This window comes from Procambarus clarkii, chromosome 85, assembly GCF_040958095.1.
Source record: "Procambarus clarkii isolate CNS0578487 chromosome 85, FALCON_Pclarkii_2.0, whole genome shotgun sequence".
NCBI lineage: Eukaryota > Metazoa > Arthropoda > Malacostraca > Decapoda > Cambaridae > Procambarus > Procambarus clarkii.
The window spans coordinates 19,102,043-19,124,851 of record NC_091234.1 but is presented as its reverse complement, the minus strand read 5'-3'; the positions used below and the strand labels follow the sequence as shown (position 1 = coordinate 19,124,851).

At 50.4% G+C, this 22,809-nt stretch overlaps 1 protein-coding gene across 10 annotated transcripts in view; it reads right to left on the bottom strand.

The window, feature by feature from the left end:
* Ih (hyperpolarization activated cyclic nucleotide gated potassium channel Ih) overlaps nucleotides 1-22,809 on the bottom strand; it is a 359,520-nt gene that overhangs the window by 276,944 nt on the left and 59,767 nt on the right. For 7 of the 10 annotated variants that reach the window (XM_069316752.1, XM_069316753.1, XM_069316754.1 and 4 more), the window contains exon 3: nucleotides 20,613-21,380. In XM_069316752.1, coding sequence (XP_069172853.1) covers nucleotides 20,613-21,380 — 768 coding nt within the window. Of the gene's footprint in view, nucleotides 1-20,612; nucleotides 21,381-22,809 lie in introns of those variants that run through there. The other 3 variants (XM_069316760.1, XM_069316761.1, XM_069316762.1) reach the window with 1 other exon arrangement.

Below are 22,809 nucleotides of genomic sequence, written 5' to 3'. Positions count from 1 at the left end.
ACACACACACACACACACACACCCTACCTGCCCCCCACTCAAATGCTCACCCAAAGCCCCACTCCTTTCTGACCAGGTCACCCCTCCCCCATTCCCACTGTGTCCCCCCTCCCCCCTGTCCCCCTTCCCCTCCATCCCATACCTTCCCTATCCCTCCTACCCCCCATCACCCCGTATCCTCCATGTCCCCCTACCTCCTTACCCCATCCCCTCCTGTCCCCCCCTTCCCTTGATCCCCCCCCCCCCTCCCACAGATCATCACACCTAGGGAACAGCTTCCCACACCAGCAGAATGCTCACCAAGAACGGGACAAGAGACTGAACACAAGAAAGTGAACTTCAAGGCAATGTACACTAACACAGATGGGACTACAAATAAAACAAGTGAACTTGGAGAATGGGCACTAGAAGAAAACCCAGACATAATAGCACTCACAGAAACAAAGCTAACGAAATCCATAACAAATGCAGTGTTTCCACAGGGCTACTATGTAGTGAGGAGAGAGAGAGAAGGGAGAGGGGGGGAGATAGGGTAGTTTTGCTGATAACGGATCCAGACTACTAATCATGGGAGACTTCAGCCACGGGAAGATAGATTGGGGGAACAGAGACCCACATGGAGGACCAGACACATGGAGAGCTAAGCTGCTAGACGTGGCAACAAGAAACTTTCTAAGTCAACACATCAAGGAACCGACAAGAATGAGAGTAGAAGATGAACCAGCTTTGCTTGATCTGATATTTAATCTAAAGGAGTGGGATATAAGGGAAGTTAAGTTGGAAGCCCCCTTTGGAATGAGTGATCATAGTGTATTGATCTTTGAGTTCCTGGTAGAGTTTGGAATTATCTCCCCCATTCCCCTGAAAGTACTGGGAAACAAAGGGCGTACAGAAAGGGGAATTATGCGGAGATGAATAAATTCCTAAGGGATATACCATGGGACACAGAACTCGGAACCAAGTCCGTACAAGACATGATGGATTATGTCGCCCAAAAGTGTCAGGCGGCAGTAAACAGACTTATCCCAGCCCGACAGGAAAAAACAGAGAAGCAAAAGAAGAATCCGTGGTTTAATAGGGCATGTATGAAAGCAAAGGAACTGAACCGAAGGGCACGGAGGAACTTCCGAAATAACAGAACACCAGACAGTAGAGAGAGATACCAGAGAACCAGGAACGAGTATGTTAGTGTGAGAAGAACAGCTGAGAAAAGGTATGAAAATGATATAGCTAATAAAGCCAAGACCGAACCAAAGCTACTACACAGTCACATCAGGAGGAAAACAACAGTGAAGCAACAGGTGATGAAACTTAGGGTGGGCGAGGACAGGTACACAGAGACTGACAAAGAGGTGTGTGAGGAACTCGACAAGAGGTTCCAGGAGGTCTTCACAATAGAACGAGAAGAGGTCACTACGCAAGGAGAGGTGGCAGTAAACCAGGCGACCTTGGAAGGGTTCGAAATTACAAGAGATGAGGTTAAGAGGCACTTATTGGAGCTGGACGTGAGAAAGGCTGTTGACCCGGACGGAAACTCACCATGGGTATTGAAAGAGTGTGCAGGAGCACTTTGCTTGCCACTCTCCATAGTGTATAGTAAGTCACTGGAAACGGGAGACCTACCAGAAATATGGAAGACGGCTAATGTGGTCCTAATATACAAAAAGGGCGACAGGCAAGAAGCACTGAACTACAGGCCAGTGTCCTTAACTTGTATACCATGCAAGATGATGGAGAAGATCGTGAGAAAAAACCTAGTAACACATCTGGAGAGAAGAGACTTCGTGACAACCCATCAACATGGGTTCAAGGAGGGTAAATCTTGCCTTACAGGCTTAATAGAATTCTACGATCAGGTGACAAAGATTAAGCAAGAAAGAGAAGGATGGGCGGACTGCATTTTTTTGGACTGTTGGAAAGCCTTTGACACAGTACTCCATAAAAGGTTGATGCATAAGCTGGAGAAACAGGCAGGAGTAACTGGTAAGGTGCTCCAGTGGATAAGGGAGTACCTAAGCAATAGGAAGCAGAGAGTTACAGTGAGGGGTGAAACCTCAGAATGGCGTGAAGTCACCAGTGGAGTCCTACAGGGCTCTGTACTTGGACCTATCCTGTTTCTGATATACGTAAATGATCTCCCAGAGGGTATAGACTCATTCCTCTCAATGTTTGCTGACGACGTCAAAATTATGAGAAGGATTAAGACAGAGGAAAACAGCTTGAGGCTTCAAGAAGACCTGGACAAGCTGCAGGAATGGTCGAACAAATGGTTGTTAAGAGTTTAACCCAAGCAAATGTAATGTAATGAAGATAGGTGTAGGAAGCCAGAGACCAGATACAAGGTATCATCTGGGAGATGAAATACTTCAAGAGTCAGAGAGAGAGAAAGACCTGGGGGTTGATATCACGCCAGACCTGTCCCCTGAAGCTCATATCAAGAGGATAACATCAGCAGCATATGCCAGGTTGGCTAACATAAGAAAGGCCTTTAGAAACTTGTGTAAGGAATTATTCAGAACATTATATACCACATATGTCAGGCCAATCCTGGAGTATGCGGCTCCAGCATGGAGTCCATATCTAGTCAAGCATAAGACTAAACTGGAAAAGGTTCAAAGGTTTGCCACCAGACTAGTACCCGAGCTGAAAGGTATGAGCTACGAGGAGAGACTACGGGAATTAAACCTCACGTCACTGGGAGGCAGAAGTTAGAGGGGACATGATCACCACATTCAAGATTCTCAGAAGAATTGATAGGGTAAATAAAGGCAGGCTGTTTAACACAAGGGGCACACGCACAAGGGGACACAGGTGGAAATTGAGTGCCCGAATGAGCTATAGAGACGTTAGAAAGCATTTTTTCAGTGTCAGAGTAGTTAGTAAAAGGAATGCATTAGGAAGTGATGTGGTGGAGGCTGACTCCATACACAGTTTCAAGTGTAGATATGATAGAGCCCAGTAGGCTCAGGAACCTGTACACCAGTTGATTGACGGTTGAGAGGTGGGTTCGTATTCCCGGCTGAGGCGGAAACAAATGGGCAATTTCTTTCACCCTGATGTACCTGTTCACCTGGCAGTTAATAGGTACCTGGGAGACAGCTAGACAGCAGTTAGACACCAAGATAATGTTATTAAAACAAGACTAAAACCAATGCGCTAAAACAGAAGCGAAAAACAAACAGGAGAAAAGGAGGAAACCCCACCTCCATTTGAAACTTTGACCCAAATATCACAGTAACGAGGTTATCGCGAATAACCGAACTCAATTACGGGCTCGCCATAGCCCGTGCTACATGGACATTTCGTTCTTAGCTAAATGTAAACAACAAGAGGGAGTAACTGAGGGGGGAAGACATCAGAGAGAAGAGTAACATCTGACATTTTTTGTTCCTACCACAGACTTGGCCAGACATTCACAATGCTAACCAACACGTATATATTTTCTCGTGTCCTCCATGGACAGGGTGAGACATCTGTTAAACATATAGTTTAGAGATTTTTTGAACAATCAACCACACAAGGTGATTGTAGTGCTTTTAAAATGATAATCTAACCTACATACACATTTACGTCTGTCCAACATAATCACTTGCGTGTTCGAGTCATGTGTTTATGTCATTAATGTGCGTCAACAAACGTCAAACGCAATTGTGACCAGCTTATACATATCCCGTATATACATTTATTTATTTATTTTGTTGAATATGACCCAAAAGGTAAGATTAATAATTCTAACACGAATCTTCTCAATATTTCTTATGTTTTTCTTCACTGTCGAAGAAAACAAACAAAATAACGGCCAACCTACTCATGGAAAACTCCCCAGACACCATACAGAACGCCTTGAAGGAAACCAACGTCGTCTATGCCTTCACATGCCCACTTGGGGACTGTAAGCCCCAAAGATCTCAGTATATAGGCAAGACAACAACATTTCTTTCCAGGCGATTAACTATGCACAAACAACAGGGCTCCATCAAGGAACATATAATCTCTTCCCACAACCAGACCATCACCAGAGAAATCTTAACAAACAACACAGAAATCATCGATAGATACAGCGATAGCAGGCGACTCGACATCAGCGAGGCACTACACATTAAAAAGTCAACACCAGCAATCAACAGCCAATTAATACACAACTGTATTCTACCCACTTCAAGACCCTGAACCAACATAGAAGCATCAAGAGGAAGTATGGGCCAATAGGCCTTCTGTAGTTACTTCCATTCTTATGTTTTCATATCCAATTTATACCCACACTGGCACTCTAATATGGCCACACTGGCACCCTCATATGGCCACACTGGCACCCTCATATGGCCACACTGGCACTCTAATATGGCCACACTGGCACCCTAATATGGCCACACTGGCACCTAGAGGCACCACGCCACTTCTCAGCTCAAGATTTTTCCCGCCTTAAATAGCAATTATGTTTGGTTTCATGTGACAGTCTGCCTCACCTCGAGGCCAAGGTGGTGGTGGTCCTTGATGACTCGGGGAGACCAGATTGATGGAGTCCTTGATTGTTGGCCTGGCTGTGGTATCACAGGTGTGTGTGGGCTCTCAGGGGAGGGGTGTGTGTGGGCTCTCAGGGGAGGGGTGTGTGTGTGGGCTCTCAGGGGAGGGGTGTGTGTGTGTGTGGGCTCTCAGGGGAGGTAGGGGTGTGTGTGTGGGCTCTCAGGGGAGGTAGGGGTGTGGGTGTGGGTGTGGGTGTGTGTGTGTGTGTGTGTGTGTGTGTGTGTGTGTGTGTGTGTGTGTGTGTGTGTGTGTGTGTGTGTGTGTGTGTACTCACCTAGTTGTACTCACCTAGTTGTGTTTGCGGGGGTTGAGCTCTGGCTCTTTGGTCCCGCCTCTCAACCGTCAATCAACAGGTGTACAGATTCCTGAGCCTATCGGGCTCTGTCATATCTACACTTGAAACTGTGTATGGAGTGAGCCTCCACCACATCACCCCCTAATGCATTCCATTTGTCAACCACTCTGACACTAAAAAAGTTCTTTCTAATATCTCTGTGGCTCATTTGGGCACTCAGTTTCCACCTGTGTCCCCTTGTGCGTGTTCCCCTTGTGTTAAATAGACTGTCTTTATCTACCCTATCAATCCCCTTCAGAATCTTGAATGTGGTGATCATGTCCCCCCTAACTCTTCTGTCTTCCAGCGAAGTGAGGTTTAATTCCCGTAGTCTCTCCTCGTAGCTCATACCTCTCAGCTCGGGTACTAGTCTGGTGGCAAACCTTTGAACCTTTTCCAGTTTAGTCTTATCCTTGACTAGATATGGACTCCATGCTGGGGCTGCATACTCCAGGATTGGCCTGACATATGTGGTATACAAAGTTCTGAATGATTCTTTACACAAGTTTCTGAATGCCGTTCGTATGTTGGCCAGCCTGGCATATGCCGCTGATGTTATCCGCTTGATATGTGTGTGTGTGTGTGTGTGTGTGTGTGTGTGTGTGTGTGTGTGTGTGTGTGTGTGTGTGTGTGTGTGTGTGTGTGAGAGTGTGTGAGAGTGTGTGAGAGTGTGTGAGAGTGTGTGTGTGTGTGTGTGTGTGTGTGTGTGTGTGTGTGTGTGTGTGTGTGTGTGTGTGTGTGTGTGTGTGTGTACTCACCTAGTTGTACTCACCTAGTTGTGTTTGCGGGGGTTGAGCTCTGGCTCTTTGGTCCCGCCTCTCAACCGTCAATCAACAGGTGTACAGATTCCTGAGCCTATCGGGCTCTGTCATATCTACACTTGAAACTGTGTATGGAGTCAGCCTCCACCACATTACTGCCTAATGCATTCCACCTGTTAATTACTCTGACACTGAAAAAGGTCTTACTAACGTCCCTGTGGTTCATTTGGGTACTCAGTTTCCAAGTGTGTCCCTTTGTTCGCGTACCACCAGTGTTAAAAAGTTTATCCTTATCTACCCTGTCAATTCTTGAGAATTTTGTAGGTAGTGATCATGTCTCCTCTTACTCTTCTGTCTTCCAGTGTCGTGAGGTGCATTTCAGTTAGCCTTTCCTCATAACTTATGCCTCTTAGTTCTGGGACAAGCCTAGTGGCATACCTCTGAACTTTTTCAAGCTTCGTCTTGTGCTTGACAAGGTACGGGCTCCATGCTGGGGCCGCATACTCTAGGATTGGTCTTACATATGCGGTATTCAAGGTTCTGAATGATTCCTTACACAGGTTCCTGAAGCCTGTTCTGATGTTAGCCAGCCTCGCATATGCCGCAGATATAATTCTTTTTATGTGGGCTTCAGGAGACAGGTTTGGTGTGATATCAACTCCTAGATCTTTCTCTCTGTCTGTTTCATTAAGTACTTCATTTCCCATTCGGTATCCTGTGTCTGGTCTCCTGTTTCCACCGCCTAGTTTCATGACCCTGCATTTACTCGGGCTGAACTTTAGTGGCCATTTGTTGGACCATTCATTCAGTCTATCCAGGTTATCTTATAGCCTCCTACTATCAACCTTTGCTTTAATCCTCCTCATAATTTTTGCATCATCAGCAAACAATGAGAGGAACGATTCTATACCCTCTGGGAGATCATTTACATATATAAGAAACAGTATAGGTCCAAGGACTGATCCCTGCGGGACTCCACTGGTGATGTCTCGCCAATCTCAGACCTCACCCCTCACAGTGACTCGCTGTCTTCTGTTACTTAGGTACTCCCTTATCCAATGGAGTACCTTCCCTTTCACTCCAGCCTAAATCTCCAGCTTTTTCACTAGCCTCTTGCGTGGTAATGTGTCAAAGGCTTTCTGGCAATCCAAAAATATGCAGTCTGCCCACCCTTCTCTTTCTTGCCTGGTCATTGAATTCATTTAATCCTGTGAGGCAGGACTTGCCATCCCTGAACCCATGTTGATGCTGTGTTAAAAAGTTCTTTCGCTCCAGATGTTCAATAAGCTTTTTTCGTACAATCTTCTCCATTAATTTACATAGTATGCATGTTAGGGACACTGGCCTGTAGTATAGTGCTTCCTGCCTATCCCCCCTTCTTGTATATCGGGACTACGTTAGCAGTCTTCGAAATTTTTGCCAATTCCCCTGTTACCAGTGATTTGTTATACACTATGGAGAGTGGCAAGCATAGTGCTTCTGCTCCTTCCTTTAGTATCCAAGGGGGAGATTCCATCCGGGCCTATAGTTTTTGTCACATCCAACTCTAGGAAGAGCTTCCTTACATCCCCTCTGGTAATCTCAAACTCTTCTAGTGGTTCCTGGTTAACTATTCCTTCTCATATCTCTGGAACTTTCCCTTGCTCTAATGTGAAGACCTCCTAGAATTTCTTCTTCAGTTCCTTGCACACTTCCTTGTCGTTTGTAGTGAAACCTTCTGCCCCTATCCTTAATTTCATAACCTGTTCCTTTCCTGTTGTTTTTCTCCTTTTGTGGTTGTGCAGCAATTTAGGCTGAGTCTTTGCCTTGCTTGCGATGTCATTTTTGTATTGCCCTTCTGCCTCTCTTCTCAACCTGACATATTCATTCCTGGCATTCTGGTATCTTTCTCTGCTCTCCAGTGTCCTGTTATTCCTATAGTTTCTCCATGCCCTTTTACTTTGCTGCTTAGCTAGCCTACATCTCTGATTAAACCATGGGTTTCTCATCTGCATTTCGTTTTCTTCCTTTTGGACTGGGACAAACTTGTCTGCTGCGTCCTTGCACTTCTGCGTGATGTAGTTCATCAAGTCCTGGGGCGTCTTTTCCCTGAGCTCTGTTTCCTCATGTTATATCTGTTAGGCATTTCCTTATCTCCTCATAGTTTCCCTTTCGAAATGCCAGCCTTTTGTTTTCAGGTCCCCTCCTCGATTTCCTTAACCCTTCTTTAACCAGATACTCAAACGCCAGTGCACTGTGGTCGCTCATTCCTACTAGGGCCTCGAAACCAATATCCCTTATGTTGGAGTCGTTAATTCAGAGTGAGGACTAGGTCGAGTCTAGCTGGTTCATCGTTTCCTCTCATCCTTGTGGGTTCCCTGACATGCTAGCTTAAGAAGTTTCTTGTCACCACCTCCAATAGTTTAGCTCTCCACGTAACCTCACCTCCATGCGGTTCCTTGTTCTCCCAGTCTATCCTTCCATGATTGATGTCCCCCATGATGAGCAAATGGGATCTATTTCTACAAACCGCAGAGGCTGCCCTCTCAATTATAGTGTTAACTGCCATGCTGCTGTTGTCATCCTCCTGCGTTGGTCTTCTGTCATTTGGTGGAGGGTTATATATCACTGCTACTACTACTTTTGGTCCTCCCAATGTCATGGTGCCTGTTATGAAGTCCCTGAATCCCTCACAGCCCGGGATGACCATCTCCTCGAAACTCCATTCCTTTCTCATTAGTAGGGCCACTCCGCCTCCTCCCCTACCTTCCCTCTCTTTCCTTATAACTGTGTAAGTCCTGGGGAACAACTGCATTCGTTATGATTCTTGAGTTTTGTTTCTGTGAGTCCAATAATATCTGGTTTTACTTCTTGTGCTCTTTCCCATTGTTCATTTGCCTTGCTTGTAATCCCATCTATTTTCAAGTACATCACCCTGAAACTGACTCTCTTCTGTCCTTCCTCAGTTTCTGTTGACTCCCCTGAAGCAGGGAAACAGGGAGTGACCGGGATGGGGGGGGGGGGTCTATGAAAGGCGGGGACCTGGGGGATCTGGGGTGTGTGGGGGCTGGGAGGATCTGGTAGCGGGGAGGGTGGTGGAGGAGGAAGGGCTTGGGGGGGTAGGAGGAGAAGAGAGGGTATGGGGGGAAGGTGAGAGGGGGGAGGCTAGGGGTGGAGGTGAGACGAGGAGGCTTGGGAGGGGGGTATGGTGGGCGGGAGGACTTGGGGGTATGGGGGAAGGGAGGGCTTGTAGGGTGGAGGGTAAGGGAGAGCTGGGGGGGGGGGGTGAGGAAGAGGGGAGGGCTTAAGGGAGTGGGGGAGAAGGGAGGGCTTAAGGGAGTGGGGGAGAAGGGCGGGCTTAAGGGAGTGGGGGAGAAGGGCGGGCTTAGAGGGGTGAGGAAGAATGGAGGGCTGGGGGGGGGGGAGAGGAGGGCTTAGGGGGGGGGGAGACAGAAGGGCATGGGGGGAGAAGGTAGGGCTTGGGGGTTGGGGGAGAAGGGAGGTCCTGTGGAGGGGGTGAGTGGGGGGAAGATGCCCTAGGTGGGCAATTAATGGGGGGGGGGGGGCTGGCAGGGGTTTGGGCAGGTAGTAGGATGTCTATTGGGCAGAAGGTGGGGGTGGTGCTCCCTGTGGCTGTTGAACTTCTTATGGAGGGTTCCCCACTTTCCCCTGGGATTGTAGGGTTTGGGGTTGTGGTTCCCTGACTCCTTTCTTTCTCCCTGCACTCCTTCCTCGCATCTGCTGCCCTCATTTTCTCGTCCCTTGTCATATCCCTCTGCAGGAATACTTTTCTGAACTTCGGTACAGTTGTTAGCCCGCTCTTATTTGCTAACAGGTCCTCTTTAGTGTTCTCGCTCATGACTACCCCCTTTATCAATCGCTCTCTGTCCTTGTTGTACTTTCCAAACCTGAAAACCTTTACGATATTCTGGTGAGCCCTCTCCATCCTTACCTCTTGAAGGATCTCAGTAACTGCATTTTTGTCCTTGTCTCTCCTCTCTGCTGGGCTGATCCCTGTTTGCACCCTAATGCCTGCTACTACCACTGCTCTTTTTCTCTCAGCTGGCTAGTACATCTAGCTGCTTCCTGAGAAGAGGCCACTTCCATGGCCACTTCCCTTACTGCAGACCTAGCTTCAGGGCTCTTTTTAAACAATTCTGCAAATGAGGGTTGTATTGTAGAGGTCCCCTCTACAAGAACATTACCGCCTTCCTCAGGTGTGGTTTGCGGCTGGTATTGTGGTATTGAGTAGGTTTCTTTCCGAGGCTTTTTATTTCCTCCTTTGGCTCATGCTGCAGGCTGGTTACTGTCTCCGCCATTACCCTCATTCCTTCACTGAATTCTTTCCACATTTGTGCGATTATATCCTTAATCCAGGCTTCCTGTCCCTCCCCTTCCTCTGGGAATGATCCTGTCAGGTTTGTCCTCCTGTGTTTGTTTCCCCGAGTTAGCCTCTGCCAGGTTTTTTCCCTATGAGAGAGAGAGAGAGAGAGTGCGAGAGAGAGAGAGAGAGAGAGAGAGAGAGAGAGAGAGAGAGAGAGAGAGAGAGAGAGAGAGAGAGAGAGAGAGAGAGAGAGAGAGAGAGAGAGAGAGAGAGAGAGAGAGTGCATGAGTGCAGGGGGGGGGAAGGTGAATAGGGGGAAGGGGAGTGTTTTGGGAGAGAGTGAGGTGTGGGAAGTTGGTGGGATGGAGTGAGGTGAGAGAGAGTATTGACTCTCACCAGGACCTGTGTCGCATGGAAGTGTCAAGAAGTGTGTGTGTGTGTGTGTGTGTGTAATTCCTTACCCATGATAGTGTGTCTCCGGCTACTCCGCCTCTCAAGTTTGTATAGTAACCTGTGTGGTACTGTATCAAAGGCTTTATGGCAGTCCAGAAATATGCATTCTGCCCATCGCTCTGTCTTGTCTTATTTTCGTTACCTTATTGTAAAACTCCAGGAGGTTTGTCAGGCATGATTTCCCTCTTCTAAAGCCATGTTGTTGTTTACTTACAAACCAAATTCTTTCTAGGTGTGCTACTAGTCTTAACCTTATAATTCTTTTAAGTACTTTGCAAGGGATACTTGTGGGTCTGTACTTAAGTGCCTCTTCTCTATCTCTTTTCTTATAGATTGGCAAGATATTTGCCTACTTCGAGCAGGTGGGCTATTCCCCCTGTGTAAGTGATTCATTATAGATTAGTGGCAGAGGTATGCTGAGGGCCTGTGCTGCTTCTTTTAACATCCATGCTGATACTCTATCTGGCCCAATAGCTTTAGTTACATCCAGTGATGCTAGCTGTAGTCTTACTTCCTCTGATGCTTACCTCAATATTTAGTAGTTTCTCATCAGGGGCTGCTTCCTCATCTAGCTCAGGGAGCTGTTCAGGCTCAGTAGTGAACACTCCATGGAAGCTGGCATTGAGCTCCTCACAAACTTCTTCATCATTTTCTGTATATCGGCCTCCCCCTTTATCGTAACCTGGTCACTTGGTCATTCACTATCATTTTCCTTCTTATATGGATATGAAGGAATTTCGGTTAGCTCTCTGATTTGGAAGCAATGTCATTTTCATAGTTTCTTTCTGCCAATCATCTCATGTTTATGTGGTCATTCCTGGCCATATTGCATCTTTTCCGGTTTACCTCTGTCCACTATCTTCTGTATTTCCTCCACTCCTTCCTGCTTCTTGTTCCTACTTTCTGGCATTGTGTGTGTGTGTGTGTGTGTGTATGTGTGTGTGTGTGTGTGTGTGTGTGTGTGTGTGTGTGTGTGTGTGTGTGTGTGTGTGTGTGTGTGTGTGTGTGTGTGTGTGTAATTACCTAAGTGTAATTACCTAAGTGTAGTTACAGGATGAGAGCTACGCTCGTGGTGTCCCGTCTCCCCAGTGTGTGTGTGTGTGTGTGTGTGTGTGTGTGTGTGTGTGTGTGTGTACTCACCTAGTTGTGTTTGCGGGGGTTGAGCTCTGGCTCTTTGGTCCCGCCTCACCGTGTGTGTGTGTGTGTGTGTGTGTGTGTGTGTGTGTGTGTGTGTGTGTGTGTGTTAAAGTTAGTTTTGGGGTAATTACATCTTCCTTCCAAATAATTATAATTAGCATGAATAATTTAGGGTTTGACACTCTGACCTTTCCTGGCGGCGTCAGGAGAGGTTAGTTGGCACTGTGACTGATTCTGGGGAGTATGTGGGGACTAAACCTTGACTGGTGAGTGTGTGGGGGACTAAACCTTGACTGGTGAGTGTGTGGGGACTAAACCTTGACTGGTGAGTGTGTGGGGGACTAAACCGTGACTCTGGTGAGTGTGTGGGGACTAAACCTTTACTGGTGAGTGTGTGGGGACTAAACCTTGACTCTGGTGAGTGTGTGGGGGACTAAACCTTGACTGGTGAGTGTGTGGGGACTAAACCTTGACTCTGGTGAGTGTGGGGGACTAAACCTTGACTCTGGTGAGTGTGTGGGGACTAAACCTTGACTCTGGTGAGTGTGTGGGGGACTAAACCTTGACTCTGGTGAGTGTGTGGGGACTAAACCTTGACTCTGGTGAGTGTGTGGGGGACTAAACCTTGACTCTGGTGAGTGTGTGGGGGACTAAACCTTGACTGGTGAGTGTGTGGGGGACTAAACCTTGACTGGTGAGTGTGTGGGGACTAAACCTTGACTCTGGTGAGTGTGGGGGACTAAACCTTGACTCTGGTGAGTGTGTGGGGACTAAACCTTGACTCTGGTGAGTGTGTGGGGACTAAACCTTGACTCTGGTGAGTGTGTGGGGACTAAACCTTGACTCTGGTGAGTGTGTGGGGACTAAACCTTGACTCTGGTGAGTGTGTGGGGGACTAAACCTTGACTGGTGAGTGTGTGGGGGACTAAACCTTGACTGGTGAGTGTGTGGGGGACTAAACCTTGACTGGTGAGTGTGTGGGGACTAAACCTTGACTGGTGAGTGTGTGGGGGACTAAACCTTGACTCTGGTGAGTGTGTGGGGACTAAACCGTGACTCTGGTGAGTGTGTGGGGGACTAAACCTTGACTCTGGTGAGTGTGTGGGGGACTAAACCTTGACTGGTGAGTGTGTGGGGACTAAACCTTGACTGGTGAGTGTGTGGGGGACTAAACCGTGACTCTGGTGAGTGTGTGGGGGACTAAACCTTGACTGGTGAGTGTGTGGGGGACTAAACCTTGACTGGTGAGTGTGTGGGGACTAAACCTTGACTGGTGAGTGTGTGGGGGACTAAACCTTGACTCTGGTGAGTGTGGGGGACTAAACCTTGACTCTGGTGAGTGTGTGGGGGACTAAACCTTGACTCTGGTGAGTGTGTGGGGGACTAAACCTTGACTGGTGAGTGTGTGGGGACTAAACCTTGACTAGTGAGTGTGTGGGGACTAAACCTTGACTCTGGTGAGTGTGTGGTGACTAAACCTTGACTCTGGTGAGTGTGTGGGGGACTAAACCTTGACTCTGGTGAGTGTGTGGGGGACTAAACCTTGACTGGTGAGTGTGTGGGGACTAAACCTTGACTAGTGAGTGTGTGGGGGACTAAACCTTGACTCTGGTGAGTGTGTGGGGGACTAAACCTTGACTCTGGTGAGTGTGTGGGGGACTAAACCGTGACTCTGGTGAGTGTGTGGGGGACTAAACCTTGACTCTGGTGAGTGTGTGGGGGACTAAACCTTGACTGGTGAGTGTGTGGGGGACTAAACCTTGACTCTGGTGAGTGTGTGGGGGACTAAACCGTGACTCTGGTGAGTGTGTGGGGGACTAAACCTTGACTCTGGTGAGTGTGTGGGGGACTAAACCTTGACTGGTGAGTGTGTGGGGGACTAAACCTTGACTGGTGAGTGTGTGGGACTAAACCTTGACTCTGGTGAGTGTGTGGGGGACTAAACCTTGACTGGTGAGTGTGTGGGGGACTAAACCTTGACTGGTGAGTGTGTGGGGGACTAAACCTTGACTGGTGAGTGTGTGGGGGACTAAACCTTGACTCTGGTGAGTGTGTGGGGGACTAAACCTTGACTCTGGTGAGTGTGTGGGGACTAAACCTTGAATCTGGTGAGTGTGTGGGGGACTAAACCTTGACTCTGGTGAGTGTGTGGGGGACAAAACCTTGACTCTGGTGTGTGGGGACTAAACCTTGACTCTGGTGTGTGGGGGACTAAACCTTGACTCTGGTGAGTGTGTGGGGGACTAAACCGTGACTCTGGTGAGTGTGTGGGGGACTAAACCTTGACTCTGGTGAGTGTGTGGGGGACTAAACCTTGACTCTGGTGAGTGTGTGGGGGACTAAACCTTGACTCTGGTGAGTGTGTGGGGACTATACCTTGACTGGTGAGTGTGTGGGGGACTAAACCTTGACTCTGGTGAGTGTGTGGGGGACTAAACCTTGACTGGTGAGTGTGTGGGGCTAAACCTTGACTCTGGTGAGTGTGTGGGGGACTAAACCTTGACTGGTGAGTGTGTGGGGACTAAACCTTGACTGGTGAGTGTGTGGGGGACTAAACCTTGACTGGTGAGTGTGTGGGGGACTAAACCTTGACTGGTGAGTGTGTGGGGGACTAAACCTTGACTGGTGAGTGTGTGGGGCTAAACCTTGACTCTGGTGAGTGTGTGGGGGACTAAACCTTGACTCTGGTGAGTGTGTGGGGGACTAAACCTTGACTGGTGAGTGTGTGGGGCTAAACCTTGACTCTGGTGAGTGTGTGGGGGACTAAACCTTGACTGGTGAGTGTGTGGGGGACTAAACCTTGACTGGTGAGTGTGTGGGGACTATACCTTGACTGGTGAGTGTGGGGGGACTAAACCTTGACTGGTGAGTGTGTGGGGGACTAAACCTTGACTGGTGAATGTGTGGGGACTATACCTTGACTGGTGAGTGTGTGGGGACTAAACCTTGACTGGTGAGTGTGTGGGGACTATACCTTGACTGGTGAGTGTGTGGGGGACTATACCTTGACTGGTGAGTGTGGGGGGACTAAACCTTGACTGGTGAGTGTGGGGGGACTAAACCTTGACTGGTGAGTGTGGGGGGACTAAACCTTGACTCTGGTGAGTGTGTGGGGACTATACCTTGACTGGTGAGTGTGGGGGGACTAAACCTTGACTGGTGAGTGTGGGGGGACTAAACCTTGACTGGTGAGTGTGGGGGGACTAAACCTTGACTGGTGAGTGTGGGGGGACTAAACCTTGACTGGTGAGTGTGGGGGGACTAAACCTTGACTCTGGTGAGTGTGTGGGGACTAAACCTTGACTCTGGTGAGTGTGTGGGGGACTAAACCTTGACTGGTGAGTGTGTGGGGGACTAAACCTTGACTCTGGTGAGTGTGTGGGGACTTAACCTTGACTGGTGAGTGTGTGGGGGACTAAACCTTGACTCTGGTGAGTGTGTGGGGGACTAAACCTTGACTGGTGAGTGTGTGGGGACTAAACCTTGACTGGTGAGTGTGTGGGGGACTAAACCTTGACTCTGGTGAGTGTGTGGGGACTAAACCTTGACTGGTGAGTGTGTGGGGGACTAAACCTTGACTGGTGAGTGTGTGGGGGACTAAACCTTGACTCTGGTGAGTGTGTGGGGGACTAAACCTTGACTGGTGAGTGTGTGGGGGACTAAACCTTGACTGGTGAGTGTGTGGGGACTAAACCTTGACTGGTGAGTGTGTGGGGGACTAAACCTTGACTGGTGAGTGTGTGGGGGACTAAACCTTGACTGGTGAGTGTGTGGGGGACTAAACCTTGACTGGTGAGTGTGTGGGGGACTAAACCTTGACTGGTGAGTGTGTGGGGGACTAAACCTTGACTGGTGAGTGTGTGGGGGACTAAACCTTGACTGGTGAGTGTGTGGGGACTAAACCTTGACTGGTGAGTGTGTGGGGGACTAAACCTTGACTGGTGAGTGTGTGGGGGACTAAACCTTGACTGGTGAGTGTGTGGGGGACTAAACCTTGACTGGTGAGTGTGTGGGGACTAAACCTTGACTGGTGAGTGTGTGGGGGACTAAACCTTGACTGGTGAGTGTGTGGGGGACTAAACCTTGACTGGTGAGTGTGTGGGGGACTAAACCTTGACTGGTGAGTGTGTGGGGGACTAAACCTTGACTCTGGTGAGTGTGTGGGGACTAAACCTTGACTGGTGAGTGTGTGGGGACTAAACCTTGACTGGTGAGTGTGTGGGGACTAAACCTTGACTGGTGAGTGTGTGGGGGACTAAACCTTGACTGGTGAGTGTGTGGGGGACTAAACCTTGACTGGTGAGTGTGTGGGGGACTAAACCTTGACTGGTGAGTGTGTGGGGGACTAAACCTTGACTGGTGAGTGTGTGGGGGACTAAACCTTGACTGGTGAGTGTGTGGGGGACTAAACCTTGACTGGTGAGTGTGTGGGGGACTAAACCTTGACTGGTGAGTGTGTGGGGGACTAAACCTTGACTGGTGAGTGTGTGGGGACTAAACCTTGACTGGTGAGTGTGTGGGGGACTAAACCTTGACTGGTGAGTGTGTGGGGACTAAACCTTGACTGGTGAGTGTGTGGGGACTAAACCTTGACTGGTGAGTGTGTGGGGGACTATACCTTGACTGGTGAGTGTGTGGGGGACTAAACCTTGACTGGTGAGTGTGTGGGGACTAAACCTTGACTGGTGAGTGTGGGGGACTAAACCTTGACTGGTGAGTGTGTGGGGACTAAACCTTGACTGGTGAGTGTGTGGGGACTAAACCTTGACTGGTGAGTGTGTGGGGACTAAACTTGGCATGCCGTCTCAGACAAGCGGTGACGCATTGTTCATATTTGTTTTTCTTGATGCATGCCAGGCATAACAGTGTGGCGACCTGAGAAGCCTATGGCAACACACCCGCCTACACCTGCAACACCTCCCTCCCTGGTACATGTGTGGCTACACATCTGCCTACACCTGCAATACCCCCACATACATGTATGGCAACACCTATCTACACCTGCAACACCGCCACAGGTACACGTGTGGCTACACATTTGCCTACACCTGCAACACCCCCAGGTACACGTGTAGCAACACACCCGCCTACACCTGCAACACCTCCACAGGTACATATTTGGCTTCACATATGCCTACACCTGTAACACCTCCACAGGTACACGTGTGGCTACACATCTGCCTACACCTGCAATACTTCCAGATACACGTATGGCAACACACCTGTCTACACCTGCAACACCCCCACAGGTACATCTATGGCAACACCTGTCTACACCTGCAACACCTCCACAGGTACATGTGTGGCAACACACCAGCCTACACCTGCAACACCCACCCAGGTACACGTGTGGCAACACACCCGCCTACACCTGCAACACCTCCACAGGTACATGTGTGGCAACACACCAGCCTACACCTGCAACACCCACCCAGGTACACGTGTGGCAACACACGCGCCTACACCTGCAACACCACCCAGGTACACGTGTAGCAACACACCAGCCTACACCTGCAACACCCACCCAGGTACACGTGTGGCAACACACCTGCGTACACCTGCAACACCCACCCAGGTACACGTGTGGCAACACACCCGCCTACACCTGCAACACCCACCCAGGTACACGTGTGGCAACACACCTGCCTACACCTGCAACACCTCCCAGGTACACGTGTGGCAACACACCAGCCTACACCTGTAAGACCTCCAAGGTGGTTATAGTGAGAACATTGCCTAGGGAGATAGTGGGGGAGAGTGGGGGGTGAGAGAGAGGGAGGGGGAGAGAGGGGAGAGAGAGTGGGGAGAGAGAGTGGGGAGAGAGAGTGGGGGGAGAGAGGGGGGGAGAGGGGGGGGACAAGGAACTGTTTACTAACACAAGCAAGCAGGAAGCGGGGTGGGGGGTGGACCAACCCCCCCACCTGGCCGCCTCCACCCCTCTCCTGCCTCCCCCACCCAGGTGGGGGGTGGACCAACCCCCCCACCTGGCCGCCTCCACCCCTCTCCTGCCTCCCCCACCCCTTCGGGGGACGACGGGGGGAGGGGGAATATGGGGGAGAGTAGGTGGGGGAGACTCATGGGGGCCCCGGGGGTGACGACAGCTGATGGACGTGCCATGGGGAGTGAAGTTATTTTCAGGAGTTGGGGGCCTGTTAATAGGTCAAGGTGGAGGGGGGTGAGGGAGGGGTGAGAGAGGGGTGAGGGAGGGGGTTGAGGGGAGTAGTGAGGGAGCATGTGAGGGGTTTGTATGAGGTTAGGGGGTTACGTGAGGTTAGGAATGAAGTGGAAAAGCTATACGCCTGACTGAGGGGTCGAGGTCGGTGCCTTAAAGTGAGAGAAGAGGGGGAGGGGAATGCCTCTAAGTGAGGGGTCACCCCCCCTCCCCTCCTGAGTGAGAGGTAAGGGAGGTAATGTGTAGGAAAGTGAATAGAGACGGGAGAGAAGGCCGCCATGTTGGGCAAGGATGAAGGGGGCACCCTACCACCCAGACTCTCCCAAGACACCTGGCCAGTGAGCCATTCTCCTCCGGTTTGAAGAGCTTGTGTGAGTGGCACCAACACTGCCACAACACTAGTGACCTGGGGGTGCCCTAAGGTGACCTGGGAGTGACCTGAGATAACCTGGGGTGACCTGGGAGTGACCTGGGGGGTGACCTGGGGTGTGCCCTGGGGTGTGACCTGGGGGTGACCTGGGGTGTGACCTGGGGTGTGACCTGGGGTGTGCCCTGGGGTGTGCCCTGGGGTGTGCCCTGGGGTGTGACCTGGGGGTGTGACCTGGGGTGTGACCTGGGGGTGTGACCTGGGGGTGTGACCTGGGGGGTGACCTGGGGGGTGACCTGGGGGTGACCTGGGGTGTGACCTGGGGGGTGACCTGGGGGTGACCTGGGGTGGTCAACACGTCGCTTTACACCGTCAATATTGACAGGTTACATAATGAGCATTAAGGACAAGGGTTCGGCTTGGCCGCGACCTTGCCAGGTACAATCTAGCAGTTATGAATCTGTCGCTGTATCTTACCGGATTTTATACATATATTAACATGTTTATATTTTTTACCGATTACAAAAAAACGTGATATTGTTATGTGTAAGTATTCAGTTTGGGCTATGAAATAAAAATTCAGAGTTTGATTTTCACGCACGCGCGCGCACACATACACACGCGCGCACACATACACACGCGCGCGCACACCCACACACACACCCCCACACACACACACACACCCCCACACACCCACACACACACACACACACACACACACACACACACACCCCACACCCACACACACCCACACCCCCCCCCCCACACACACACACACACACACACACACACACACACACACACACACACACCCCCACACACACACACACACACCCCACACACACACACCCACACACACCCCACACACCCAACACACACACACACACACACACACACACACACACACACACACACACACACACACACACACACCCACACACACACCCCCCCCACACCCCCCCCCCCACACACCCCCACACACACACACCCCCCCACACCCCCACACCCCCACACCCCCCCCCCCACACACCCCCCCCCCCCACACACACACACCCACACCCAACACACACACACCCACATACACCCCCCCCCCCCACACACACAGGGGTCCAGGTGTATGTCATACACTGTATGAGACATCCAGCTCTCAATAGAGAATATTCATTGCATGTTAAGTTGCGATTATGGTCTTATGTACACTTTTCTTGGCCGTAGTTCGAATATTGCAGTGACCAGTCAGAGACGTCACTGGGTCAAGACAAGGTTACACCACTACACTTGACTATGAACTACCATGAGAGTCAGAGCTACCATGACAGTGAGAGCTATTATGAGAGTGAGAGCTACCATGAGAGTGAGGACTACCATGAGTGAGAGCTACCATGAGTGAGAGCTACCATGAGAGTAAGAGCTACCATGAGTGAGAGCTACCATGAGTGAGAGCTACCATGAGAGTAAGAGCTACCATGAGTGAGAGCTACCATGAGTGAGAGCTACCATGAGTGAGAGCTACCATGAGAGTAAGAGCTACCATGAGTGAGAGCTACCATGAGTGAGAGCTACCATGAGTGAGAGCTACCATGGGTGAGAGCTACCATGAGTGAGAGCTACCATGAGTGAGAGCTACCATGAGAGTAAGAGCTACCATGAGAGTGAGGACTACCATGAGTGAGAGCTACCATGAGTGAGAGCTACCATGAGTGAGAGCTACCATGAGAGTGAGAGCTACCATGAGTGAGAGCTCTTAGTGGCAACCTGACACGAGAGAGAGAGAGAGAGAGAGAGAGAGAGAGAGAGAGAGAGAGAGAGAGAGAGAGAGAGAGAGAGAGAGAGAGAGAGAGAGAGAGAGAGAGAGAGAGAGAGAGAGAGAGAGAGAGAGAGAGAGAGAGAGAGAGAGAGAGAGAGAGAGAGAGAGAGAGAGAGAGAGAGAGAGAGAGAGAGAGAGAGAGAGAGAGAGAGAGAGAGAGAGAGAGAGAGAGAGAGAGAGAGAGAGAGAGAGAGAGAGAGAGAGAGAGAGAGAGAGAGAGAGAGAGAGAGAGAGAGAGAGAGAGAGAGAGAGAGAGAGAGAGAGAGAGAGAGAGAGAGAGAGAGAGAGAGAGAGAGAGAGAGAGAGAGAGAGAGAGAGAGAGAGAGAGAGAGAGAGAGAGAGAGAGAGAGAGAGAGAGAGAGAGAGAGAGAGAGACAGAGACAGTTACCCATGCAGGGAGAAGCTGTTACCCATGCAGGGAGAAGCTGTTACCCATGCAGGGAGAAGCTGTTACCCATGCAGGGAGAAGCTGTTACCCATGCAGGGAGAAGCTGTTACCCATGCAGGGAGAAGCTGTTACCCATGCAGCGAGAAGCTGTTACCCATGCAGGGAGAAGCTGTCACCCATGCAGGGAGAAGCTGTTACCCATTCAGGGAGAAGCTGTTACCCATGCAGGGAGAAGCTGTTACCCATGCAGCAGGTCCCCCCTCTCTCCACCGAATGCCTCAGTAACACAGGGCAGATCATTAATACACGTACTATACACAGTAGGAAGTGAACACGTGGCCCCCGAGGGGGTGTGGGGGTACTCACCTAAAGTTAGAGCACGGGTGGATGATCCAGTGACCCGCCGCTTTCTGCCGGATGCGTTCCTTCATGAGCGCCTTCTTAGAGCCGAAGAGCTTCATGGCGAGGCGGTTATCGGTGGGCTGGAAGAGCGCCTGGAGCTGGTTCTTCAGGAAGGATGGCTTGGGCTCCACGGGGGCCCCGGAGCCCCCGACGCACAGCTGCCCGGGGCCCAGCTCCTCCTTGGGCGTCCCGTACAGCGACACGTCGTCCGCCCCGAAGTGGACTTTGCCCACATCGCGGTAGTTCATCTCTGGCGAGATGTAGTCGTTCACGAAGGCCGTCTCATCCTCCACGGCGGTAACCAGCGAGTCCGTGCACGTGGTCGTCTCCACCGAGATCTTGATGTCGTCCTTGAGGGTGGCGGAGCGCGGCGACCGCACCTCCTCCTCGGAGCCCGTGAGCGGCCCCGTCACTGCTACGCGCCCGTTGGCCAGGCGGAGACTGGGCAGGCGCTGGACACGCCGGCAGGAGCCGTCCCTCGCCTCGGTGGCTCCTCCCCCATTGGCCACCGGACCCGTAACTCCGCCCCCTGACGCGGTCGACCCCGCCCCTCGCGACCTCAGCACGGCGCTGCCGGTGCTGCTACTGGTGCTGCCGCCGCCGGCCCCGCCCCCGACTCCGCCCCCTGCGCCGCCCCCAGCCCCGCCCCCAGCTGCCCCGGAGCCGCTGCCGGAGAGGGAACCGGAGCCCAGGTCAGCATCCCGGTACTCGCCCAGGTCACGCTCGCTGTCCCTGCAACACAACAAACACATCTTACACACCAACAGTCTCCTTGATCATCACTAATATTTAACTCATTCAACAAGTAATTAATGGGATTATATATATAATTATTTATTTATATACCTGACACGTGTGGGAACACCTGTGTCACATACCTCACACACGTGTGGGAACACCTGTATTATATACCTGACACGTGAGGGAACACCTGTGTCACATACCTGACACACGTGTGGGAACACCTGTATTATATACCTGACACGTGTGGGAACACCTGTGTCACATACCTGACACACGTGTGGGAACACCTGTATTATATACCTGACACGTGTGGGAACACCTGTGTCACATACCTGACACACGTGTGGGAACACCTGCGTCACATACCTGACACGTGAGGGAACACCTGTGTCACATACCTGACACACGTGAGGGAACACCTGCATCACACACCTGACACACGTGTGGGAACACCTGCGTCACATACCTGACACACGTGTGGGAACACACCTGTATTATATACCTGACACGTGACGGAACACCTGCATCACATGCCTGACACACGTAAATGAACACCTGCATCACATACCTGACACACGTGAGAGAACACCTGCATCACACACCTGACGCACGTGTGGAAACACCTGCGTCACAAACCTGACACACGTAAATGAACACCTGCATCACATACCTGACTCACGTAAATGAACACCTGCATCACACACCTGACACACGTGATAAAACACCTACATTAACACCTGTCTCAGTAATATTGGGTTTACCACCCCCCTTTGACCTCTAATGACTTAGTACCCTTAACTACCCATTACCCCCTTCAACCACTTCTTAAGGTGAGTCTGAACTAGTGTCTTCCACTTGTTCCCTGGTCAGTAGTACACTCCAAGTGGTTGTTTAAGCAATATCCAAGTGACAGGCTCGTGTAACCATTCGCTTGTTCAAGATTCCAGCAGTAACTACTATGTAATACCAGTGTGGATGACAGTTTAGGAGTAGTAATGTAAATAATAAGGTAAAGGTAGTCACGAGAGACACTGTGAAACTGTATCATATCCCACTTATGGGGCTATATATCCCACTTATGGGGCTATATGTCCTACTTATGGGGCTATATGTCCTACTTATGGGGCTATATGTCCTACTTATGGGGCTATATATCCCACTTATGGGGCTATATGTCCTACTTATGGGGCTATATGTCCTACTTATGGGGCTATATGTCCTACTTATGGGGCTATATGTTCTACTTATGGGGCTATATGTCCTACTTATGGGGCTATATGTCCTACTTATGGGGCTATATGTCCTACTTATGGGGCTATATGTTCTACTTATGGGGCTATATGTCCCACTTATGGGGCTATATGTCCTACTTATGGGGCTATATGTCCTACTTATGGGGCTATATATCCCACTTATG